Genomic DNA, 27,645 nt, shown 5'->3' with positions numbered 1-27,645 from the left:
TACTTGTTCATTTCTTGCACTGTAAATAAAACACACTCATTGTATTTTCTAGTTTCAATTTAACATAATTTTAATATTTTCTTTTTTCACTTACATAATTTAATCATTTCTTGTTTGAGTTTAATATCGTTTTGTACTGACCATTTTCTTAAAAAGGAACGGAGGGCTGAATTTATATTTAAATAACTTGACAATTTTTTTGATGTAAGCTGACAGTGAGTTTCCCCTCTCTGAAAGACGAGCAGCCGCCACTGATCTGGACAACATATGGAAGTGACCGAGATCATAGTTGGAAAGACGTGAGTCCACGTGCTTTTCAGACTTCCGTGTCTAAACAGATGTGAGTGGCGTATGAGTGATCAGATCCGTTTCGGCCCTCTTCTACCTACAGTGTGAACGTCGCCTGAACAATGACAGTGACAAAGTGGTTAGCTAAAGCTGCTCTTTTGATCACATCATAACCCAGTTTCCTCCTTATGATGGTTCTTTCTCCTTATCCTCATCTGTACCAGGTCCCTTTGATGCGGCTGCTTCATCATAATAAGGCTGTGATCTATCATAACTGTATAATATTTTCATCCTCTCTGTTGTCACGATCAGTGCCGCTATTCAAAATTTTTTTTTTCTTACTGGTAAATCTGAGCTAGGGAGGGAGAAGTTTCTTATAGCTGGGGTGATGTGTTTAAGGAAGAATTTATTTTTTGTTTTTTTGGTTGAGTGTAAATGTTTCATGTGAGGAAGCTGGCATGTTCTTTTATAGAGGGGAGGTATAGGTCATTTCCCAGAATGAGGGATCATATGCAGAAAACATACGAGAAAACAACAAATGACTGAAGTATAGCATTTCATTTGTCAGTTTCCTGCACTTATGTTGAAATAATATCAGACGTGTATCAGCTGGCATAGATCCATAGGTCTAATCATGTTCCAGGTATATTTGTTGTGTTGTAGAGGTCTAGGACAGGGTGTTAGATCTACATCCTACATCTATTTTCACTGCATTGAGCTTTAGTTCAGAATGTGATGGATTCATTTTAGGATATAAATATATATTTCCCCTGAGACAACCCAAAGAATGATATTTTCCTCTGTTTTGCAATTGTGTCAGAGATGAACACAATACCATCACTCTGTTTGACTTTTTAAGTACTAGGGATGTAACGATATGAAAATTTCATATCAAGGTTATTGTGACCAAAATTATTGCGGTTATCATTATTATCACGGTGTTATTGAAATTGTGCTCGGAATGTTCAAAAAGTACATATACACACACTGAAATAATTTAAGCAAGTTGAATTTTGAAAAAAAAAAAAAAATAATAATAGGCACAATGCACTTTCTCTTGGCAGAAACATTCAAATATTAACCCTTAGTGGTCTGAGCCTATTTTGGCTGTTTTTCAGATCTTTTGATTTTGCCTTTATATACTATATACAGAAATATTTACTGTACCCATGTTTGGTATCTTTTTTTTTTCAGCACAACTTCATCTGTATCATCTGCCTATTATTTTTTCACTTTAAAGGTGCCGAAGACTTTCATGACTAACTTTTAATCAAATCTGTCAAACCTCAGTCATATCCTCAGTGTCATGAATCTGTCAGTCTGTCTGTCATTACTCACCTGAATCTTTTGCATTTCGGTGAACAGTTTCTTAGTGCCATCCACCAGAAACAAACCATGTGTTTACAAACAGAGCCGGGAGGGAACTTGGGCATCTGAGGAATTTTGTCGCGACGTGCATTGTGGGAAACGGAGGTCTGCGCCACCACCTGGCAGCGGCAGCTGCTAAAGACACGATGTAGAAACGACAGGAGCTCCCTTCCTCTCTATGCATATTCCTCCAGCCGTTTCAGACGTTTCCGCATGTTTGTTTCATCCATATAATATCATATGGTCACGTTGCCGCTGCAGGTGGCTGCGTGAACCTCCATTTCCCACAATGCACGTCGCAACAAAATTCCTCAGATGCCAGAGTTCCCTCCTGACTCTGTAAACACACGGTTTGTTTCTGGTGGATGGCACTAAGAAACTGTTCACCGAAAGGCAAGAGATTCAGGTGAGTAATGACAGACAGACTGACAGATTCATGATACTGAGGATATGACTGAGGATGGACAGATTTGATTAAAAGTTGGTCACGAAAGTCTCCCACACCTTTAAATTACTGTATCAACATAAAAGGCCAGAAAACACACAAAAAAATATAAAATCCGATTTGAAAAATGTGTATAATTTATTGCATAAATAACTCAAAGATGCTTAACGAAACTTTTCAAAGACTTTAAAAGTGAATATTGGTTCCAAATATTAGGTATAGAAAATCAAAGTTGTAATGAATTAAAACTATACTCAAATATTTGACATAAAAGCACAGCTTTACATAGAGTTTTTCCCCTAAACCTGCAGTAATCAAACACAGTTATCATGATAATTAGAATTTAAATGGTAATACTAACCATCTGCAATTTTACCATGGTTTATCATTATACCGGTAATCATTACATCCCTATTAAGTACTAAAAAACAGCACTTCACAAAGAGAACTGCTACTTCTACGTACAAAGTCTATATAGTGCATTTCATCAACTGTGGCACTTGAATTATATAAATGCTTCCGAATATAAAGGGCAAAGAAAACAAGCAATTACAATAAGATGATTCAAATTAAATGGTTCAATAAGACACAGAAGTGGCTGAGATCATCGGGGAGGTTGTTCCGAATAGCACACTGCAGCATATTTTCAGAAGAACAATGGGCTCTTTTAAAGCCTAGTCCTCTATTGCCTTTCTTTGGTGAGAAAAGACTGTCAGAGAAATCCACCCGGCTCCACAGTGGATTAACTCACCTCAGGCTCCAGCAGTAACTCCAAGGCAACACATTTCTCACCTGACTCTGACATGCAAGGAAGTAGTTACGGTAGCATGCTGTGAAATGCTAATGTACACTGTCAACACACGGTAGTTACTAAAGATTGAACACAGCAGGACCTTGTTAAGAGTAGTACAGTGGAGTCCTTCTCATTTGGATATAGCCATCAGCATTTTTCTGTCCGTCCATCTATCATCATTAAGATTCCAGAGCAGAACTGGAAAAGAATTCTATAATGTTTCAACAAACTTGCTACATCTCACCAGATATGTGTTGGAGTGGATCCTTTTGGTCCTTAGTCTGTCGTCCGTCCATGTCGTTCCAGCCACCACTCGTCCAGCTACCATCATGGTTTCATTTCGGAGGCAGAACATACAAAACCAGTCAGTGTTTGTCTGGAGATATTTCTTGACTCCTTTGCTGTTAATGGGTAAACTCAAATATCACACCTTCACTCCTTAGATCATATGCACCACAATGCAAAAAATTCAGAAGTAAAAAAATTCAAATGCAAAAAATTCAGAAGCAACAACTTCAGATGCAAAAAATTCAGAAGCAAAAAAATTCAGATGCAAAAAATTCAGAAGCAAAAAAATTCAGATGCAAAAACTTCAGAAGCAAAAAATTCAGAAGCAAAAAAAATTCAGATGCAAAAAATTCAGAAGCAAAAAATTCAGACGCAAGAAATTTAGATCACACATCCGGGACACCAAGGATAAGCAATCGATTCTATCTCAAGTCGAACCAACAGCCAGCCAATCAAGTTACGTTAGGTTGGTCATGTGATGCCAATGCAGAAAGACAGTCAGTACAGATGCGTGATCTGAATTTTTTGCATCTGAATTTTTAGCATCTGAATTTTTTTTTATTCTAAATTTATGAATATAGTTGAATTCAGACACAAAAAATTCAGATACATAATTTCAGTGCCAAAAAAATTTGGTGCTAGAAATTCAGTGGCTTTTATAATTCAAAATCTGATGAGACAGATTCGCTTCCATAGATTTTCCTCATGTATGAAACTGAATGCAGCCTTATACCTGTATATTCTATATTTGCCACAGTTGAGCAGTATTTTTTTCCTTTTTCTCTTGAACAGACTGAAGTGCAGGATGTTTACTGCCACCACATGTTGAACTAGAAGCACTCAGAGAGCGCAGACCTCCGCCAAGGCTGATCAGTGGCCCCCCCCGTGGGCCCCCCCCCACGCCAAGGAGGTTATGTTTTTGCCAGGGTTTGTTTGTTTGTTTGTCTGTCTGTTTGTCTGTCCGTTAGTGTGCAACATAACTCAAAAGGTTATGGACAGATTTTGATGAAATTTACAGGGTTTGTTGGAAATGGGCCCCCCCGTGGGCCCCCCCACCCCCGATCACCAAAATTTAATCATTTCCTCCTTATCCAATTTCCAACAAACCCTGAAAATTTCATCAAAATCTGTCCATAAGTTTTTGAGTTATGTTGCACACTAACGGACAGACAAACAAACAAACAAACAAACAAACCCTGGCAAAAACATAACCTCCTTGGCGAAGGTAATAAAGTGAACAGGGATTTGTGGGCATGTCCTGCAGTTTTCTGACAAAAAGTACATTTATCAGAGCCAGGCGCCAGGGTGGAGTCATACTCTAGCCTGAAGGTGTTGGACGCACAGGCTTGAGGTTAGCATGGGCATGTCTGCTGTTTCGTAGTCTAAAATTATTGCTGCATAACTAAATTCTTGGCTGAATGAAATTTTAACTTGGCTTGTGTTACATTACATTAGTGTACAGTTATTGTTGAACAAAGTACATTATGGTGTATTCTGACTGATGGACTCACCTTGACTTTACTGGACTTGGCTTGGTTTTGGTACCAAAACATCCACATCCATATGGGGATGGTAACCCCCCCCCCCCAGCCTCCTACAACCAGGGTCATCATCATGACTCAGCGTAAGCATATTGTAACGTCATCTTAAAGGTGTGGGAGACTTTCATGACCAATTTTTCATCAAATCTGTTAAACCCCAGTCAGAGCCGAAGTATCACAAATCTGTAAATCTTTCTGTCATTACTCACCTGAATATTGAAAATTTGAAGTGCCATCCACCATAAACAGACCATGTGTTTACATCCAGAGCAAGTAGGTCACTCGGGCATCTTCGGAATTTTCTTGCAACATGCATTGTGGGAAACGGAGGCTCGCACCACCTGACAGTGGCAGCGGCAGCACGACCATATGACATTTTATGGATGAAACAAACGCGCAGGAACGGCTGAAACACGGAAATGGCTGGAGGAATATGTATAGAGGGAGGGGAGCTCCTGCCGTTTCCACCTCGTGTCTTTAGCAGCTGCCGCTGTCAGGCAACGGCGCGAACCGGCATTTCCCACAATGCACGTTGTGACAAAATTCCAAAGATGCCCGAGTTCCCTCCTGGCTCTGGATGTAAACACACGGTTTGTTTCTGGTGGATGGCACTCCAAAATTGTTCACTGTAATGCAAGAGATTCAGGTGAGTAATGACAGAAAGACTTACAGAATCGTGATACTGAGGATATGACTGAGGTTTGACAGATTTGATGAAAAATTGGTCACGAAAGTCTCCCACACCTTTAGGCATAACGCTTCAGCTTTCGCCACTCCTCTATCAACTAACAATGATTCCATCCAAGTAACTATTGCACTTATTTCCCACAAGTCACATGTCTTTTGAACATTCTGACATTAAAATCAGATTTCTTCGACTCACTGATGAGGAGAAAATTTACTTCACTTGAGGCTTGTCTTTGTTTATCAGCAAACTCTTGCAAGATCGTACAACACAAATCTCATCTGATGAACTTAAACACAAGCAGGGAAATACAATGAGTAAGAAGAAAAGCACTCGGAGAGCGCAGGCCTCCGCCACAACAGATCTGGCCCCCCCCCAATCACCACCAAAATTTAATCCTTTCTTCCTTGTGCCAGTATCAACATTTCCTGAAATTTTCAGGAAAATCCATCCATAACTTTTTGAGTTATCTTGCTAACAAACACGCAAACACACAAAGCAAAGCGATCACAATACCTCCTGGCGGAGGTTAATAATTCTGACAAAATAATGTTTGTCACCATTAAAAGAGGTCTTATTAGTGTATTATTGTATTCAGACTCATCCACAGCCTTTCACCCCCTCTGACCATGCCCATTTAGGAGACAGGAAGTCAACCTTTCATATCATTGATGCATACAGTGCACCGTCTTTGTAATAGAGGATCTTCACTACTACTACTGTGTCACATTTATGTGAAATAAAATAAGAGTGCATGCACTGTAGGTACCTGGCTATTTAAAAATGTTCCCCAGTGCAATATGATGATGATGATGATGATGATGATGCACATACATAATGACATAGCAATGGTTCTGTTGTCGTCATGGTTTTACGTCATTTTTTATTATGTCATAGGCCCAATTTTTTTTTTTTAATTTGGCAAAGTTGGCACTAAAAATAGCACCTAATAGTACCTGTTATTATGTGAGGAAGATATTTAAATTTATTTATTTATTTATTTATTTCCAGAGTAAAACTGTCAATTTCAAAATTCAAAAGCAAATTTATGAATAAAGCAGCAACTTCTTGACCAGCAAAGTGAAACAGTGAAAGGGCACAATGACACTTCCTTGAATGGCCACTTAAGGGTTAAAATATTCAATTTACAGACTAGTTCAAAAAGTAATTTGTATATATATTTTCCCATAGGGGTACTTCTTTGTAGGTGCCATCAGGGTGATGCAGTGTTGGGTTCTGTCGCCTTCCTCCCACCATCCAAAGACACGTACCTTAAAGGGTTAAGTGGCCATTCTAAATCACCTGTAGGTTTGAATATGAGACTGAATGGTTGTTTGTAAGTATATTTCAGCCGTGCAATGAACTGTCAACATGTTTAGGGTGTATTCTGCCTTCGCTGGGATAGGCTCCAGCACCTCCGTGACCCTCCAGAGAATGAAGCAGATTGAAAAATCAATGAACAATTAAGGGAAAGGCTGCTTTGAATGACAGGAGGCAGTTGATTGACAGGTCATTCTACTTCTGTGTGGGACTGTTCCTGGAATAGAATAATTATTTTTCAGACAGGTTTGTCAAAAATGTTTTGAGATATCACAATTTTTTTTCTGAAGTTTACTGATAATTAAAATATATTGATTGCAACGAACTGGAGACACGTTTAGCCCAATGCCCATTGGTGCCTGGGACAGGCTCCAACAACCCTTTGACCGTCCAGAAGATCATATGGTCCAGAAAACAAATGAATACAAATATCTAGATTAGCATTATTTAATACCTGTACCTAATATTTATAATAATCTGTTATTGCATTTTATGGTCTGTCAGGCTGCTAATTAGGCCAGCCAGTGCTAAATAACATGTTTACAGATTGTGCAAGTGGACATGAATGTTATCAAACACGATTCTATGGATTAACATGCATTTATTAGTTGAACTAACGTGGTGATGTTTAACATGGGTTAATTAGCAGCCTGCTTGTTGTTTTCAGTAAGTTAGCAGTAGCATTAGCTTCATGATGTCACCTTTCATGCTTCCCAAGCTCCATCCTCTCATGCAAATAGGGACACATCTATGTCCAAAAAAACAAGATGGTGATGGTCAAGCTGTCCAGGATTCAAAACGGTAGTCCACAAACCAATGGATAGCCACTGAGTCCACTTTAGCTGTCCAGTCTGTGTTACATTACATTGAGAAATGATCGGACTCTAAGTTTCCTTTCACCCTTCTTGTTTTCCTTAGTCTCCGCTGAAGAGCAGCAGCAGTGAGTGGTCACTGTCAGAGCTGGACGTTCTGCTGCTTGCTGGCACCATTGGTCACACCCTCAGCTTGGCCTCCAGTAGCTTCGTAGAGGAAGAGCACCAAATTTGGTACTTTCTGCTCAACACCCTCTGCCTCGCAGTTTTCCAGGATGTCTGCCGCAAGTACTTCAGAGAGCAGAGGAGGTCTGGGGATGATGACGAGCCCATCCTCCCTTCCAAAGCCTCTCATCCCTCTGCCCACCCCAAGGCAGAGATTTGTTCTGAGAAATGGCTAGCATTAGCCACACCTCCCTTCACTTTGGTGTGTTGCCGCCTGCTACGCTCCCTCAACCAGACAGGTGTGCAGTGGGCTCATCTTCCTGATGTAGGACACTGGCTGAACAGGTTAGTTGTTCTAATTTTCTAAAATTGTACTGTGTGCTGAAGGCACATCATAAAACCCACACATATTCAATATGATTATTTAATTGTAGAACTCTAAAATGACCAAGCATCGATAAATAAAGCCCAAGGGAAGACAACAGCTTCTCTCTAGAAATTAGATCAACTAGAAACTTTTTTCGTTTAGTCGATAAGGCCTCGTTTGTGTTATTTGACCGCTGTTGTTCATGTACTGGTGGTCTTTTTGTAAAAGACTGATAAATACCAGAGGGCCTTAAAGTCTTCTGTGTGGCTGATGATTGACAAGTGTGATTGACAGCTCACTCAGTTGCCTATTTAGACTTTATGAGCTTCCCTTTAATAACTAAAAATGACTGATAGCTCTAGTGTAGTTGTAGTTAAACTCATAAGACCGTTGAAGGATTTTGTTGCAGTGTATCTCATAAAGTTTATTGTCACACGGTAATTACAACATCCAGCCTAAATACATACGTAGTTCATTTCTTTAGCTAATAGAGAGCTGAAGTCCTGCCCCTTCCAGTTGTGCCTTATGGGACCGTATTTTTTGAAAAAACATTGTATTCCAATCATTGGCAAGACACAATTATTCTTTTATCCTGTTTGAATTATGCCATCATGTACACATATGGAATTTCTTAGTTTAAAATATACTTTTACAAGCCAAGAATGTCACAGTGAAATACTATATGCTCAGGTAACAGCTGTTTTCATGCTAGTGGCGTGTTTTATGTGAAATGAGAGATGCAGTCCTATGAGCTGTTTCCAAACAGAACTCAATGTTACTTTACAATCTTTACAACAAACTTCTACTTTCTGTTCTGGTAAAATAATATTTAAATAGACACATATTGGGTAAATCAGAAGGGGTGGGTAATCACCTCTCTAAGAATTGCCTTATCTCGTCTGTTAACTAGCCTTCTAATTAGCTAATTAGGCCAGATAGCCTACCAGGTACTGTGTTTATCCATTACTTTTTCACTAACTTAATACTAGCTTGTCCAAATGCCATAACTTCTGGCTCCAAGTAGCCCACAAACCACTGGTTAATATCACAGTTGTTAATGTTGTTTTTAAAATTTGAGAAATGAATGAAAATGTGTTAAAAATCCTGCAGTGAAAGAACAACAAATTACACGTAGAGCTACAGATTTCAGAATTGTAAAGTATACAAATATAAAGAATATGGGATGTGTGATGCGTACAGATGAACTGTACTTGAACTAACTGTATAGAGGGTATGCACATATGTCACTTCCCCCCCAGGCCACGCCCCTCTAAGTCAGACTGAGTGTCTTAAACCAACCTGCTCAACATGACGGAGTATAGCAGTAAACACAGCCAGAGAAAAGGGAAAATGTGAAATATGAAATTAAATGAAGGACAGTTGGACTGGACATGGATCTGTACGAGCTACCAAAGAACAAGTGGTCCATGAACACTGACATGTGGACACACATGGAGGATCCAGACCTGATCCAGGGGGGAGGGGGTCAGTGCTATTTGGACCTGAAACTAATATACATGGTTTCATCAGGACTGACAACCAGGGTCCAAAACTAGGACCAGAACCAGCTGATCCAAAGGCTCCAAAACTAGGGCCCAGAACCAGCTGATCCAAAGGTCATTTCCAGTAGACCGTGGACTGACCCCAGTGAATATATGCATGATCTACTGGGACTGAGGAGATTTACTGAGTCTAGTTCAGATCCAGTCCTTTATCCAACACAGATACTACTGCTGTGGACCAGCAGGGCACCACTGGATTCTGGGAAATTAGCAGATTTAGACCACCTGTTTTTAAATTATGACATTATTCTAGTAATATTATGGCTTTATTGTCGGAATATGGCGACTTTAATCTCATAAACGAATGACATTTTTGTTAAATTATAAGGTTTTTTTTTAGAACTACGACTTTATTCTCATAACATTGTGATTCTTTTTGTATTCGACTTTATTCTCATAAAATTACAGGTTTTATATCAACATTTTATGACTTTATACTCGTAGTGACAAGTGTTTTTATTTTCTTCTGTGGTCCTAATACTCCGTCGTAGCTTTATTCTCCAGTTCCCCCGTATTTGTAAAACTAGGTTGGCCTCAGTTTCAGTTAGTTTACTAATCATGTAGGAGCACAAGGTTCAGAATCACAAAATGAAGACAAAAACCATGAAAGATCTGATCATGAAACCAAGAGCTGCACTAAGAAGGAACGTTAGCCAAAACAATAGGTCATTTCAGGTCTGATTGGACCCAAAAATTCAGCAGAAATGAATGTTAGCTGACACCAAACAGGATCCACAGATCTAGGTTTGGTTTCCTGGATTTGTGGATCCATCTTCTTCTCTTTTCTTTGTCTTTCGGTGTCTGTAAAACGATAGCTCCCACTGCTTTAAGAACCTGTTCATACAATCAATCTCACAACAGCTCTGCCCCATTTTTTTATTAAATATTGTTCTTCAGTTTAGACAGGATTGAAGCCAACGCTGCTATTCATCTCCCTCTTTCTGCCATTCAGTGGGCGGAACCGCGGTGACTTCAGCTAACGGTGACGTCACGTGCAGACCCTCTATAGCTGGTCTGAAGCTCCAACAGAGAGCCGAGATCAGACAAAAACAGGAGGAAGGTCACTGAGGAGAGGTTCACAATGAAGCTCATTGGTAGGAAATATTCATCAAACTTATCTGGTTTTGATGCTGTTATGCAGAGTCCTGATTGGGTAAAACTTGCAGCAGGTTGTGTTTTATACCTGCTGATAATAAACTGATATAGGATGGATTCGTAGTCTTCAGATCATTGTTATTAAATAAATCCAAATTCTTTCCATTGCTTTTGTATTTGCGTCATACCTCAGTATAGAAAGAACAAAGAAACAACTGTCACACATCCTAAATATCTGAAGTTACTTTTTTCTCATCACAAATATTCCTTAGGTCAGATATAAAGGCTTGGTGGACTGCGTTTGGCCCATGGGCCGCCGTTTGGTGATGACCGCCTTTGGCTTTTTTCCCTCAGTCAGATGTGCTGAAGCTAAAACAAATATCCTTACATTTGAGAAGTTGTAGTGATAAATTCACCTTTTTTTCCTCTTTAAAGGCTTTGCTGCTTTAATTCCCAGCATGGCTCCGCCCACGTCAGCCTGAACACAGTTCTGATTAGAGACAACACCTCTGTGAACCTTTCACAGCATCTTTAGGAATCCTAAGAAGTTCCCAGGGGAAAGACACGTTGCCATATGAATAACAAAAAGAAGCAACTGTTTTCCTCTTTGCTTCTTTGCTTGAGCTGTCGGTACCTACATAATAAATATTTGTCTGAAAAGCAGTACTGTTATATTCTGTTGAATACATTGATAAAACACCCTTTTCTTGTCTTTTTCTTCTCTTGTTCCTGGAGGCAAACTTTACCTTTCATCCTCGCTGCTTGTAAAGCAACACAAACACTGTCAATACTGTTGTGTTTGTGGGCTGTAATGAACATTGGGCTGGTTGCAGAGGGTAGGACTATTAATCTTGTGTTATTGTGCAGTATATTTCCTTTTTTTTGACTCATAGGAACATGTAGGTAATAGCATTTTTTCATTTTCATTTTATTTATTTATTTTGACAGGGATAATGCACAATATACATTAACCTTTAAAAGGAGAGATGCAGTGTGCCAGGTTCTAGCACTAGTGCTAATCAAGGTTTTTGTCGTTAACGAAAACTAATGAAATGATGAAAACTAGAATTGTAAAAACATTTTCGTTAACTGAAATGAATAAAAACTATAATTAAAAGAAAAAACAATAACTAACTGAAACTGTATTGTGTGTTTACAAAACTAACTAAAACGTCTAAAAATTATGGATAAAATTCCCTTAGTTTTCGTCTTTGTCAACGTCGGATTGATATAAAATTGATTTATTTCCCTCAAGCAATTTTAGCTGCTGGCACCATATGATATTTAACGGTCCGTCACGTGTGGTTTCCAGTCGTCTTCTGGTCCCCACTCTACCTGGAAACATGGAGACTAAAGTTGAGAGAAAGCAGCAGAGTCCTGTCTGGGATTTATTTGAATACGACGGAGAAGAAGAGAAAAGATATAAAGAAACTAAAACTAAACTAAAAGTAAGCATTTAGAAAATAACAAAAACTAATAAAAACTAGCAAACCTGCTCTTAAAACTAATTAAAACTAACTGAATTAGAGAAAAAACAGTCAAAACTAAATAAAACTAAACTATAACGAAAAATCCAAAACTATTTTAACCTTGGTGCTAATTTCCACCTGTAGTCCCTGGGCAGGCTGATGTTATCATTAAGAAAAAAAAAAAAGACATTAATAAAAATTAAAACATTAAAAAGCAATAAAAAATGCATATTTATAACTCTATCTGTATATCATTAAAAAACAGACATTAATAAAAACTAAAACATTAAAAAACAGTAAAAAATGCATATTTTTAACTCCATCTGTATAAAATATTCATTCACATCCAAGCATTCACTCTTATTCATCTCACTGCAGTCTGTCACACACACTCTAAACAGGTTTACATCACATTACATTATGTCTGCAGGTTTGGTTTGACAGTAGCTGTCTTTTCACCATGCGAGAGAATGTGTGATAGTTTGTAATTTTTCGTCGTTCTGTTGGTCATGTGTTCCGCTGTCGCATGGCCACACATGAGAACGCTGAATTTGCAAATGCTGTTTTGTGTCTTGGAATCCTGCACCCGCTGCATGCTCTTCATCAAGTAGTTCGAGATGTTTTTCCAGAACTCAAAGAAATACATTTGTATACATGATTACATACATGCAAACTTTACCTTTCATCCTCGCTGCTAGTAAAGCAACACAAACACTGTCAATACTGTTGTGTTTGTGGGCTGTAATGAACATTGGGCTGGTTGCAGAGCGTAGGACTATTAATCTTGTGTTATTGTGCAGTATATATATATGTGTATATATATATATATATATATATATATATTTTTTTTTTTTTTTTTTTGTAGACTCATAGGAACGTGTAGGTAATAGCGCACTACATCACATCATTTACAGCCGAGGTTGAAGGGAAGTAAACTTGAGGTTTTAGTGCATTAAAGTGAGCTGTTTTCACAGTATAAATACCAGAGTTCAGCAGGCACAGGGGGATTAATTCATTATAAAGAGGCAGAGATTCCAATTTGTCCAGATAATATGGCCTCAGTAGACTAAAGTACAGTACCATGACAAGATGTCTCCACCTACACATGCAGGCAAAGAATTGGATCAATGTAACAACTTCATTCCTATTCTGCAAAGAATATTGAAAGCTGCTATGGGAAATGAAGAAAACTGCTGCACTGACCAAGGCCATGCTGCTTGAATTCAATTAATGGCAAAATACATCATTACAGAGATTGAAAGTAACATATAAGGATCTCCCTGATATTGAAATATTTGTGGGTATGTTTTTCGGCTTCAGAAACTTGACAGCTCTTTTCACTTAGATATTTTCCAGAAGGGAAAATCTCTCAGTCTGTAGAAAGAAGATAGATTTTGTGTCTTTTTCAAAGGCATTAATATTCCATCAACACCAGCGGGCTCAGGGATTGTAGTTTGTTCTTTAACATGCACCACATTGTGGAATAGAGATGTGGATTCTGACCTTTTCCCTGTCCAGCACTGCCCCCCCACCACCCCCCACCCCCCCACCCACCTGCATTGCCTGTTGCTTGGATAATGAGATGTAGCCAGCATTACACATCATCTTGTCTCCGTGCAGCAAAACTATGGAAGTAAATCTGTGTCATTAGATTTTGAATTATAAAAGCCATTGAATTTCTAGCGCTGATTTTTTTTTTGCACTGAAATTAAGTATCTGAATTTTTTTTTTTTTTTGCACTGAAATTATGTGAATTTTTTTTTGCGCTGAAATTAAGTATCTGAATTTTTTTTGCACTGAAATTAAGTGTCTGAATTTTTTTTTTTTTTGCACTGAAATTATGTGATTTTTTTTTTTTTTGCGCTGAAATTAAGTATCTGAATTTTTTCTTGTACTGACATCAAGTATCTGAAATTTTTTTTTGCACTGAAATTAAGTATCTGAATTTTTTCTTGTACTGAAATTAAGTATCTGAAATTTTCTTTTGCACTGAAATTAAGTATTGGAATTCTTTTTGCACTAAATTTAAGTATCTACCTTTTTTTGTACTGAAATTAAGTATCTGGATTTTTTTTGCACTGAAATTAAGTATCTGAATTTTTTTTGCACTGAAATTAAGTGTCTGAATTTTTTTTTTTTTTTGCACTGAAATTATGTGATTTTTTTTTTTTTGCGCTGAAATTAAGTATCTGAATTTTTTCTTGTACTGACATCAAGTATCTGAAATTTTTTTTTGCACTGAAATTAAGTATCTGAATTTTTTCTTGTACTGAAATTAAGTATCTGAAATTTTCTTTTGCACTGAAATTAAGTATTGGAATTCTTTTTGCACTAAATTTAAGTATCTACCTTTTTTTGTACTGAAATTAAGCATCTGGATTTTTTTTGTACTGAAATTAAGTATCTGGATTTTTTTTGCACTGAAATTAAGTATCTGAATTTTTTTGCACTAAATTTAAGTATCTGAATTTTTTTTTGCACTGAAATTAAATTAATTTTTTTGCTCTAAATTTAAGTACCTGAATTTTTTTTTTTTGCGCTGAAATTATCTGAATTTTTTTTTGCACTAAATTTAAGTATCTGAATTTTCTTTTGCACTGAAATTAAGTATCTGAATTTGTTTCTGCACTGGAATTAAGTATCTGAATTTTTTGCTCTAAATTTAAGTATCTGAATTTTTTTTGCACTGAAATTAGTTATCTGAATTGTTTGTCTCTGAATTCAACTTTGTTCATAAATTTAGAATTAAAAAATTCAGATACTTAAATTTAGAGCAAAAAAATTCAGATACTTAATTTCAGGGCAAAAAAAAAAATCAGTGCTAGGCATTCAGTGGCTTTTATAATTCAAAATCTAATGCCACAGATTTACTTCCATACAACACGTCTGCTGTCTCATCCTTCTATCCGCTGAGTACAAGCCCTCTGTTCAGGTCGATACTTCCTTTGAGGACTTACTTCCTGTCTGAGCACAGTGCGTTGTAATTTTAAAGGTGTCTACACTTACATCTTATAAAACTTTCTAAACTTTAAACTGTAGCCAGAGGATATTACTGAGAGTGAACCAAAATGCTCTCTGTTTCTCAGTCACTTGTCGATTTCGAGGCTTTATTTTTTCAAGAATATGCATGTATATCTACTTTTTTATTTTAAAAAGTGTCTGTGTGTCTTTTTCTAGCTCTGAACACAAGACGGTCCTGTCTCTGCTGGCTGCTTTCTGTCTCGTTCTCATCTACGTCCTGGTCCAAAGACGGTGCTCATGGGTGTCCAAGATCGCCCTGGCCCTTGGACTTTTGGGTGTCTATAGCTACCGGGCGGCTGTCGGGAACGTCTTGTTCCCTTGGCAACACTCCGGACAGAACATGTCCAAGTAAGTTTTTGTTTAAAACCTGTGGCCGTGGTTTTAAAACGACTTTGTCCATAATTCTCATGAAACCCTAAGAGAACATTTGCTGAGGGTTAGGCTTAGACTAATTGCAAAAGAACTGCTAAGACAAAAAGTATGGAAGTAAATCTGTGTCATTAGATTTTGAATTATAAAAGCCATTGAATGTCTAGCACTAAATTTTTTTTTGCACTGAAATTAAGTATCTGAATTTTTTTGCACCTGAATTTTCGCATCAGATTTTTTTTAATTCTAAATTTATGAACAAAGTTTAATTCAGAGACAAACAATTCAGATACTTAATTTCAGTGCAAAAAAAAATCAGATACATAGATTTATTGCAAAAAAAAATCCGATACTAAATTTCAGTGCAAAAAAAAAAAATTAGATATTTAATTTCAGTGCAAAAAAATCAGATATTTAATTTCAGTGCAAAGAAAAATTCAGATACTTAATTTCCATGCAAAAAAATTCAGATGCTTACATTTAGTGCAGAAAAAAAAATCAGATACTAAATTTCAGTGTAAAAAAAAAAAATCAGACACTAAATTTCAGTGTAAAAAAAAAAAAAAAATCAGATATTTAATTTCAGTGCAAAAAAAATCAGATATTTAATTTCAGTGCAAAAAAAAAATTCAGATACTTAATTTCAGTGCAACAAACAAAAAATCAGCACTGGAAATTCCATGGCTTTTATAATTCAAAATCTAATGACACAGATTTACTTCCATAAAAAGGCATTTATTAGACTTAATGTGAAAGGGAACCATCTTTTTCATGGAACCCTAGAGTTATGTTTAAGGTTTTGTTAGAGATGTGAAAGACCAAAATGCATGTCATAACTTATTTGGAACGGGAACATTATGTGCTTTTTACCAGCCAATGTGCATCACTTCAGACTTAGCTCAAACGTAACTCTAACCCTTAAATGGGTCACCACCGACCTGCTGGATGGGAAGCCGCAGTGCAGGAGGGTATGTGTGGTTGTGTAGGCCTCATTTGCGACATAAGGTTCAAAGGGAGTTTTCTTTGCAGTTTGTACAATAGAAAATGCTAGTAGACATTATGTCTGTACTTTTAACATGCATCATTATAAGTGGATGATTATTGTATACACTAAATGAGGTTTATTAAGCTATCGGTAGTGGTGATTTCTGGAGGTACAGTATTTCTTGTTCTTATCTTGACAAGTCTTTTTTGTTGAGACTGAGATATTCCTGATGCCCCTGGCTTATAGCTACAAGGAACCCAGATATTTTTTTATTATTTGCTATTTAAGTTATGTTTCGAACATTATGACATGAACGCAGCACCGGTCTAATTGTTGCCTCTAGCAGCTTCTCTATGCAGTTTCACAACAATGAAAAGAAACTCTAGGCACGCTAGCGACTCGTTTGCTTTTACCCCACAACACAGGGAGGTCATATGGCCACACAAAGCCAATGCACTTATTACAGGCAGTTTTAGTCACACGTGCATTCATTGTCTGTTATTTTTCATTAACAGAATATGATTAAAAAACGCAAAAAGAATCTCACACCCAAACTGAACACTAGGGGGAAAGCAGCTTGAATAGTGAAAGAAAATTACTGGAAAAGCTGAAAATGATACGGTCCCAGGCTTATTGATCCATATCAGCAGTTGAACTGGGATTACTACATCTGATTGTCAGAAGCAGCAGAAGATTCTGTTGGCGTCCATTTCCAGGGTCAGTAGGGTAAAGCTATGGGTACAGTAGCTATCGTCCCTGACCCTCTAGAGCAGGGGTATCAAATATGCGGCCCGGGGGCCAAAACCGGCCCCCCAAAAGGATCCAGTTCAGCGCGCGGGATGAATTAGTGAAACACAAAAATTACACTGAAGATATTAACATTCAAGGATGTCAAAATAATTTCAGGTCAATTCCATCTTAAGTGGGTCAGACCAGTAAAATACTATCATAATAAACTATAACACGACACAGCGGTGCAGTGGTTAGCACTGGTGCCTCACAGACAGAAGGTCCTGGGTTCCATTCCAACACCAGTCGATGGGGGTGGGACCTTTTCTGTGTGGAGTTTGCATGTTCTCCCCGTGTCTGTGTGGGTTCTATCCAGGTACTCCGGCTCCTCCCACCATCCAAACACATGCACTGATAGGTTAATCGGTTAATCTAAATTGCCCATAGGTGTGAATGTGAGAGTGATTGTTTGTCTCTATATGTTCAGCCCTGAGATGAACTGGTGAAATGTCCAGGGTGAACCCCGCCTTCGCCTGTAAGTAGCTGGGATAGGCTCCAAGTGACCCCCATGACCCCCGTGAGGATAAAGCAGGTTCAGAAAATGAATGAATGAATGAATGAATGAACTATAAATAATGAAAACTACAAATTTTTCTCTTTGTTTTAGTGTAAAAAAACAAAAAAAGTTAAATCACACAAAAATGCTAACATTTACATACTAGCCTTTTACAAAAAATGTGCAAAACTTGAACAAATATGAATGTTTATGCATTTTGCAGACGCTTTTTCCAAAGCGACTTACAGGGGAAAACCAATCAAATCACTCAATCAATCAAATTTTATTTATATAACGCCAGATCACAACAAAAAAGTTATCTCATGACACTTTACATATATAGAGTTGGTCAACACCAGACTCTAAGCCAATTTACAGAAACCCAACAGAATCTATCTAAATATGAACAACCTGAAATGTCTTAAGAGAATTAAGAGTAATTGTACCAATATTCTGTCTGTTATTAAATGTTTTGTGTATTTTGTAGATCCACTGTAAGTTGTAATGAACATGTGAAAATGAGAAGCTGAGCCCAAATAATGGCATAAATTGTTAAAATTGCACTTTTTTCTTAATAAATTTCACTTTGGTCATGATTGTTCAAGTTTTTCCATATTTTTTTAAAGGATAGTTTGTAGATGGTAAAATTTGATAATAAAATTTTACTTTTTTCACTCCAGAACATAGAAATCAGACACACAAATTTTGGAATTGATATTATTTATGTATTGTTATGTTATTATTTTAATGATCTGGCCCACTGCAGGTCATATTGGGCTGTATGTGGCCCCTGCACTAACATGAGTTTGACCCCCCTGCTCTAGAGGGTTAAACTGTTCAGAAAATGATTGAAGATCAACACAGTCTGAGATGTTAAAGCAGGTACATCGTGCAGATGGTAATTGCTTGTGTATGTATTTTTATACTGCTTCATCAAAATGTAATATTTTTAATGAGATAATAACAGCAGTATTAGCATATATTTCATCGTAATTTGCAAATAATGAGCCAGTCATCTACGTAATAAAACATCTTCATCAAACAAAGAGCGTTGCCCCTCGTGATCAAATCAAGCCCTAACTGGCTTAGTATTATTTCTCAAATAGAATCAATGACTGATAATTAGTGACAGCTGGTGGTGAGGTTGCACATTGTACCACTGTAACCCTTCACTCATGTGAGCTGCTAAAAACGCTGATGGCCTTTATTAGTGTCATTCTGGCCTTTTTATTTTACCAATCACAACGGTGGTTCCACGCTCAGACATAGTTGGTGAAAGCAGCATATTTTACCACAGGATTCCACCTACATCAGGGGTCTCAAACATGCGGCTGGGGGCCAAATGCGTCCCACTAAAGGTTCCGATCCAGCCCCTGAGATGAATTTGCAAAGTGCAACAATTCCACAGTCAAGGCTGTGGAACTCATTTTAGTTCAGGTTCCAAATACAGACCAATCTGATCTACAGTCAAATAATAACAGCAGAAGAACCGACAAAAAAGAATGACTGCAGATTTTCTTCTCGGTTTGATGTGAAAAAAATATTACACTATGCCTATAAATAATGACAACTTCAAATTTTTGTCTTTGTTTTAGTGCACAAAATAACATAAAATTATGAAAATACTTAAATTTACAAACTATCCTGTAACAATATGCAAATAACCTGAACAAATATGAACAACATGAAATGTCTAAAGAAAATTAAGCACAATTTTAACAATTTTCTGCCTGTTCCTCAGTGTTTAGTGTCTTTGTGGCAGATACTTCAGGGCAAAAACAAGGCTGATAACCCACTCCAGGACCCACAAAAACTGAAGTCAAGATCGTCATCGAGACTGATGGACCAACAACAGTGTCTCTGTAGATTCGATCCATAATGCACATGTAGAAATGATAAGTTGGGGCATAATATTGTTAAAATTGCACTTATTTCTCTTGAGAAATTTCAGTTTTTTCAGGTTATTCACATCTGTTTTGTTTGGATAGTTTATAAAAGGAAGTATTTTCATAATTTAATTGGGTTTTTTTTTGCACTAAAACAAAGACAAAAATTTGGAGTTGTCGGTGTTTTTAGGTTATTCTATTATTATTTTCCTGGTCTGGCCCACTGCAGATCAAATTGGGCTGAATGTGGAACCTGAAAGAAAATGAGTTTGAGAGCCCTGATCTACATTCAAATAACAGAGGAAGTCTTTTTGGAGCTCCTTGGGAAACTTTGTAATACAGTAAAGGTGGGAAAGGTGACACACAACTCATTCTACAGTAACGAAAGCACAACAGTTATTTCATGGAATGATTAGACAGTAATGAAAACATAATTATGGATATTGTATTACATTTGTGTTTTAGGATTGTCCTAAATCTTACACAACAGGCCTTTAATGCATCATGACACTAATCAACTATTCACTACTAGGGCTGTAAGAAAATATCGGTTCTGGAATATATTGCGATATTTCATTTCACTTTACTGTATCGATATTAAAAAGTACAGTATCGATATTTAAGGTATTTATTCAAATGCAGATATTGTGGAGGTTCATTTTTGTAAGTTTGTTTTTATTTTTTGTTTATATTTTACTTATTATTTAACACTCTTTTATTAAATACTGTTCATTCTTTTGTTGGGATTGCACAAAAATACTGTTCTGATGTTAGTTTTGAACTAATAGAATATGAACATTTGAACAGGATCTGAAACTGTAATGTCTGTAAAACAGAATTTCAGTTTGAACACAGGAACATTTTGTGATATAGCATTAGATCCTGTTCTGATCAAATAAAAATGTGTTTAGTATTTGTGCATATTTCTGGTGTAATTCAATTCTTCAATGAAATAATCATTAAAAAAAAAGAAACAAACAAAAAATTGCCTTTTTAACGGTATAATGATATATCATGATATATCGTATCGTTGTCCTAATATTGTGATTTGTATCGTATCGCCAGATTCTTGCCGATACACAGCCCTATTCACTACAGTGTTTGCATGAGACAAGACAAGATGGTTTCATGTGAGTAAATTGCTAACTGCTGTATATATCTCTTGAGGACATTACAGAGACATATTTGGCAAAATGTCAGAACTGTAACCTCTTCACAGTAATGATAATATTATGTAATTTTTTTTAATGTTTCAAAGTAGGTATCTATATTAAAAAGATTAAATACTATTTTATTAATTGCTCCTTTAATGGTAATGATAAATTACTGCAGAGCCTTTTTTATTGCTTTACATTTACTTACAGTAAATCTCCAGAACATTGAGTTCTAAAAAAAAAATGTCTGACAGTGTCCTAAATTAAACAAATTACTCTGAAAGGATGGCGACGGCTGATTAAAATTGGCAGCCGCTAAGAATTTCAGTAGTATTGACAAGCCTTTGCTCCTCCGACATAAGTCTGTGGCAGAATGTCAACCCCCACCCACTCCTCTGCATCTGATGAAAACTAAGTCACATAGTTACCACACACAAGCCAGCTAATTACACAACTCAGAGAATAGAACGGTAATGCAGGTCTGGGCTGAACAGTGGGGAGAGTAATGCTGCAAATTTGCTTTTCATTTAGCTTGAAAATGAGGTTTTACTGCCTTCATGACTAGAATTAATCGTAGACTGTTGACTGCTGAGAGATAAAAAAAAAAAAAAAACAACCTGCCAGTAGGTGGAGGGATTGGAAATGTCTAGAACACAGGTGTCAAACATGCGGCCCGGGGGCCAAATCCAGCCCACCAAAGGGTCCAGTCTGGCCCCTGGGATGAATTTGTGAAATGCAAAAATTACACTAAGATATTAACAATCCTTTTAGTTCAGGTTCCACATTCAGACCAATTCAATCTCAAATGGCTCAAACTGGTAAAATACTATCATAATAACATAGAAATAATGACAACTCCAATTTGTTCTCATTTTAAGTGTAAATATTTTCATGCATTTACACTAAAACAAAATATAATTTCACAAAAAATGTTAATAACCTGAACAAATATGAACAACCTGAAATGTCTAAAGAGAAGTCAGTGTAATTTGAACACTATTCTGCCTGTAATTACATGTTTTGTATGTTTGTAGATCCACTGTGATCTGTAAGTTCTAATGTACATGTGTAAATGATAAACTGAGGCAGAATATTGTTTAAATTACACTTATTTTTTCAGTTTTTTCATGTTATTCACATTGTCTGAAAAGATAGTTTATAGACGTGAACCTTCTCATAATGTAATTTGACTCTTTTCGCTCTAAAACATAGAGAAAAGTTTGGGGTTGACATTATTTATACATTATTATATTTTTATTTTACTGGTTCGGCCCACTTCAGATCAAATTTAGCTGAAAGTGGAACTGAACTAAAATGAGTTTGACACCCCTGGTTTAGAAACTCCAGTGGGAGTTTCAAGATGCTCAGTTGGGTTCAGAGAGTGGGTCCTGAAAGCGCAGTAGGTGACAGAACAGAACGGCTCCAACTGTTTTTAGCTCCTTTCTGAAGAACGGTCATTTGGAAAGAAGATCTGTTTTAACAGCAATGTACAAGAAAAGAATAGATTTAAGACAGTGGGTCTGTGGCTCTAGATTATTTATATCACCTATAGAAGCCAATTTGTATTGTCCGGGGATTTTTGTCTTTTTTTTTTTTTTAACAAAGTACTTTCTGTCTGTCTGTGCACAGTGGTACATTTATTTGCACAACAATAATCATCAGCTCAAATGTTGGTATTATGACAGTCCTACACAGAACTCACTGCTTTTAAGCGCTTCAACAACATTAAAAAACAACAATATTCATTCATGCTTTTCTGAATAGCTTCATTCTTCAGGAGGACGCTGGAGTCAGTGCCAGCTACCATCAGGTGATAGCCAGGTCCATCCTGGATGTTACTGCAGAATAACAGCCATATGAACAGCAAATTGAATTTTCCTTTGAAGGTAGTGGTGAGGTTTTTCTTGTATGTTGCCAGGAAGTCAATTATTTCTTTGGTTGTACATTATTTGTTAGGTCTTCATCTGTAGGTTGAAACGTATCTGCAGAACTCAGTGATGGAAATATAAGATACAAGGCCTTCAGGATTCTAAAACATTTAACCAGCGACAGTACTGTTGACTGATCAACACTGCTTTATGGTCTTCTTCTCCTTCTTCTTCATCTTGTTATCCTTATCCTTCTTCTTCTTCTTCTCCTTCTTCTTCTTCTCCTTCTCCTCCTTTTTCTTCTTCTTCTCCTTCTTCTTCTTCTCCTTCTTTTTCTTCTCCTTTTTCTTCTCCTCCTTCTTCTCCTTCATCATCATCATCTTCTCCTTCTCCTCCTTCTTCTTCATCATCATCTTCTTCTTCTCCTTCTTCTTCTTCTTCTTCATCATCATCTCCTTCTTCTTCTTCTTCTTCTTCTTCTTCTCCTTCTTTTTCTTCTCCTTTTTCTTCTCCTTCTTCTTCTTCTCCTCCTTCTTCTTCTCCTTCTTCTCCTTCATCATCATTATCTTCTCCTTCTCCTTCTTCTTCATCATCATCTTCTTCTTCTTCTTCTCCTTCTTCTTCTTCTTCTTCATCATCATCTCCTTCTTCTTCTTCTTCTTCTTCATCATCTTCTTCTCCTTCTTCTTCTTCTTCTTCTCCTTCTTCTTCTTCTTCTTCATCATCTTCTTCTCCTTCTTCTTCTCCTTCTTCTTCTTCTTCTTCATCATCTTCTTCTTCTTCTTCTTCTTCCTCCTCTTCAGAGTCTTTTCTGGACATTGTGCCTTCTCTTAAACTCTCTTGGACACATTCCTCCTCATTCTATATATATCTAATCCTTCAGCTCAGTCCATATGTAATAGCCTTGGATAGCATTGTCTAAAAAGTGAAAAAACGGACAGCCTTGCAGCTCCTAAGTGTGGTCATTTTTCATTGTGCAGACTGTAGCTTGTCACTGAGTTATCTGCTACTAACCCCCTGTCAGAAAATAATGAGTGTGCGTGCGGGGCTGCATACGGTTCCCCTGTCTAGTTTTCCTGACCTCCCTTCATCTAGCGCCGATACCTGGCCTCCCCTCACCTTTCCTGTTCTCCTTGGCAGTCTCAGCCGTTCGCTCAGCTAATTAAAAGCTCAACTTCTGACCCTCAGCCGCTCACACACACCTGATGGTATGTGTGTGTGAGCGGCTGAGGGTCAGAAGCAGAAGCAGGGACCCTGGCCTCTTGTGACGAACTGTATGATTGACAAGCTCCTTCAGGTTTTCCTTCACACCTCCACGTTGCAGCCGTCGTTACAGTGCTCCATCTCAGATTTAGTTTGGCTTTCGCCCACATTCTGGATTCTTGGCCACTGCTCTTTATAACTAATACAAACTTTGGTCTTGGGCCTGTAGGACGCTCACGGCAGTCTGTCTCAGGTGTTGCATTGTAATGTACAGCAAGAGTCATGAAACTTTTGGGGTTAGGCACCCCTTTCCACTGAAGAACACTTTCCAAGGGCCTGCTCATAATACTAAACCATACCAACTTTATTTATAATGCACTTTAAGAACTTTACAGCTGGCCAAAGTGCTGTACACAAAACATAAAACAAAGGATTAAATAAGTAAACAAGTAAGTAAAAACCGTGATAACACAGGGTGCAAAGCGGGCTAAGAACACCAAAATACAACTATCATAAAAACAAAGATAAATTAAAATCTGATAAAAACAGCATAAAAAATATATTAAAAAAAAAAGAAACATGTCACTCATTGATTAAAAGCCAATGAGAAAAAATGCATTTTTAGACGTGATTTAAAGACAGGCAGAGACTGAGCCTGTCTAACATCTAAGGACAACTGGTTCCACAGCTTTGGGGCAACAACAGAAAAGGCACGGCCCCCACCAAGCTTCTGCTTTGTTTTTGGAACCACAAGCTGCAGCTGATCTGCTGACCTGAGAGCACGAGGGTGGGGGGGGCGTAGGGGTGGATCAGGTCAGACAGGTAGGAGGGGGCAAGGCCAAATAGAAGAATTTTAAAATCAAGTCTAAAACCCACTGGCAACCAATGAAGTGAAGCTAAAACTGGTGAGATATGTTCATGTTTCCGTGTCCCTGTTAAAAGCCGAGCTGCAGCATTTTGGACCAGCTGCAGTCATAATCACAGTAACCTTATGCTTGCTACCATTTGTTCTCTCAGAATCTGCTAAAATAATCCAAACTCAAGATCGGTAACGTTGTTTAGTATTGTAATGACAAATTGGCTGGTGATAAATTAACTAACCCTGTAGTTTCACTAAATTGCCAGCAGTTAATTTGAGGCTGGCTAACAACTAGCTGGGGCTTTGTGTCATTGGTCAGATGGTGTGACTAAATGACCCATGTGTCCAAAGCTCTACGTCACAGGTGTCAAACATGCGGCCCGGGGGCCAAAACCGGCCCACCAAACGTTCCAATCCGGCCCACAGGATGAATTTGCAAAGTGCAAGTTAGGGCATCAAACTCAAAAATAATATTATAATAATCAATAAATAATGACAACACCAATTGTTTCTCTTTGATTTCGAGCAAAAAACATTAAATTATGAAAATGTTTACATTTACAAACTATCCTTCAACAATAAAATGTGAATAACCTGAACAAATATGAACAACCTGAAATGTCTAAAGAAAATTAAGCACAAGTTTAACATTATTCTGCCTGTTATTAAATGTTTTGTGCCTTTCTAGATCTGATCTGTGATGCATATGTAGAAATGTTAAGTCGAGGCAGAATATTGATAAAACTGTACTTATATTTCTTAACAAATTTCATTTTTTCAGGTTATTCACATCTTTTTTGTTTGGATAGTTTGTAAATGTAAATATTGGTATAATTGAATGTCATTTTTTGCACTAAAACAATTTGGAGTTGTTATTATTTATTGGCTATCATGCTAGTATTTTACTGGTCTGGCCCACTTCAGATTAAATTGGGCTGAATGTGGCCCCCGGAAGAAAATGAGTTTGACACCCCTGCTCTACGTGATTGGTCAAATGCTGACATCCTGAGTGGGAAAACATGGTGCATGTATTTGTTGCATTTGTTATTTTCACACTACTCTTACTTTTAAAGAGCATCAGTTGATTCAAATTGCATTATGCTTGAACGTTACAACAAGTGTGCTTTTCAAATAATTGATCTTAAAAGAGCAAGACAAAGACAAAAGCAAGACTGGTCCGAAGAAACCCAGACCTAAGGACTGATCTACAGCTGGCTGTCAATAAGGGCTTTAAAACAATGAACAAGGTTTTATAACCAATCAGTGCAGAAGATGGATGGATGGATGGATGGATGGATGGATGGATGGATGGATGGATGGATGGATGGATGGATAGATGGATGGATAGATAGATAGATAGATAGATAGATAGATAGATAGATAGATAGATAGATAGATAGATAGATAGATAGATAGATAGATAGATAGATAGATAGATAGATAGATAGATAGATAGATAGATAGATAGATAGATAGATAGAGTGTAGCATCAACATGGCACACAACACAATAGTAAACACTATACCAAGGTTATTATCTTAAATGAAAACTAACGAAATGACGAAAACTAGAATTGTAAAAACATTTTCGTTAACTGAAATGCATAAAAACTATAATTAACTCTTTCAGTGCCATGGGCCGATTAAATCGGCTTTACGAATACAACCTTTACAGTGCCACGGGCCGATCAGATCGGCTTTGGAGAACACGCCATATTTGTGTACAAACAAACCATCCAGCCCCATTTCTTTCTCACATTTCGATGACGTTCTTTCAAATCTTCTTGCAAATTATGATCAATAATGAATCAGCTGCGTCCGGTGCGTTTTGAATCTAAGTAGCAATCGGTCGGATGTTACCGAGCGGTTTTTGACCAAGGAAGAGCTCGCGTTTCGTTTTCCGCTTGGGAAATTTTATGAACGAATTTATGAATGAAATCATATGCAAATTAGATGGCCATTTTGTAGTAATATCGTAAACACAGCGATCTGTCAAAACAGTCCCATCTGCTAGAAAATGAGTTCTGATGACGATTCAGACTTCGATTATAAAAACGACGCAAAATACTGAAAAACGGCCAAATTCTGTCGCACTTTTAAGGCTTATTAGCCCCTTAACTGTCTGGCACCGAAAGAGTTAAAAGAAAAAAATGATAATTAACTGAAACTGTATTGTGTGTTTACAAAACTAAAATGTATAAAAATTATGGATAAAATTCCCTTTGTTTTTGTCTTTCTCAGTGTCGGATTGATTTGAGATCGATTTATTTCCCTCAAGCAATTTTAGCTGCTGACACCATATGATATTTAACAGTCCGTCACTTCTCATCCCTTGTCATTTAGAGTCATCTTCTCGTGCTGACTCTACCTGGAAACATGGAGACTAAAGTTGGGAGAAAGGGAGTCCTGTACGGGATTTATTTGAATACGACGGTGAAGAAGATAAAAGATATAAAAAAAAAAAAACTAAAACTAAACTAAAACTAAGCATTTAGAAAATAACAAAAGCTAATAAAAACTAGCAAACCTGCTCTAAAAACTAATTAAAACTAACTGAATTAGAGAATAAAAAGTCAAAACTAAATAAAACTAAACTATAATAAAAAATCCAAAACTATTAGAACCTTGCACGATACATGATAGATTACAAATATAAAAAAGATCTGGGTGGAACCTGGATAATGACAGTAATGTGCCAAAATAAAACTGTGAAGTGCAGAAGAAGCTGTAATATTCAGAATGAGAAGGTGCAAAATGACATTTACGTGCAAATGGATTTATGACCACAGACGTCAGACTGAGGTGAGTTATCGTAGAG

General features: G+C 37.1%; 1 protein-coding gene across 2 annotated transcripts in view; it reads left to right on the top strand.

Moving 5' to 3' along the window:
* pigg (phosphatidylinositol glycan anchor biosynthesis class G (EMM blood group)) overlaps positions 1 to 27,645 on the top strand; it is a 202,424-nt gene that overhangs the window by 116,102 nt on the left and 58,677 nt on the right. For both annotated transcript variants that reach the window (XM_030145924.1, XM_030145925.1), the window contains exons 9-10: positions 7,647 to 8,050; positions 15,376 to 15,567. In XM_030145924.1, coding sequence (XP_030001784.1) covers positions 7,647 to 8,050; positions 15,376 to 15,567 — 596 coding nt within the window. The remainder of the gene's footprint in view (positions 1 to 7,646; positions 8,051 to 15,375; positions 15,568 to 27,645) is intronic.

Source organism: Sphaeramia orbicularis, chromosome 10 (genome assembly GCF_902148855.1).
Source record: "Sphaeramia orbicularis chromosome 10, fSphaOr1.1, whole genome shotgun sequence".
NCBI classification, from domain to species: Eukaryota; Metazoa; Chordata; class Actinopteri; order Kurtiformes; family Apogonidae; genus Sphaeramia; species Sphaeramia orbicularis.
This window is presented reverse-complemented; position numbering and strand designations above follow the sequence as displayed.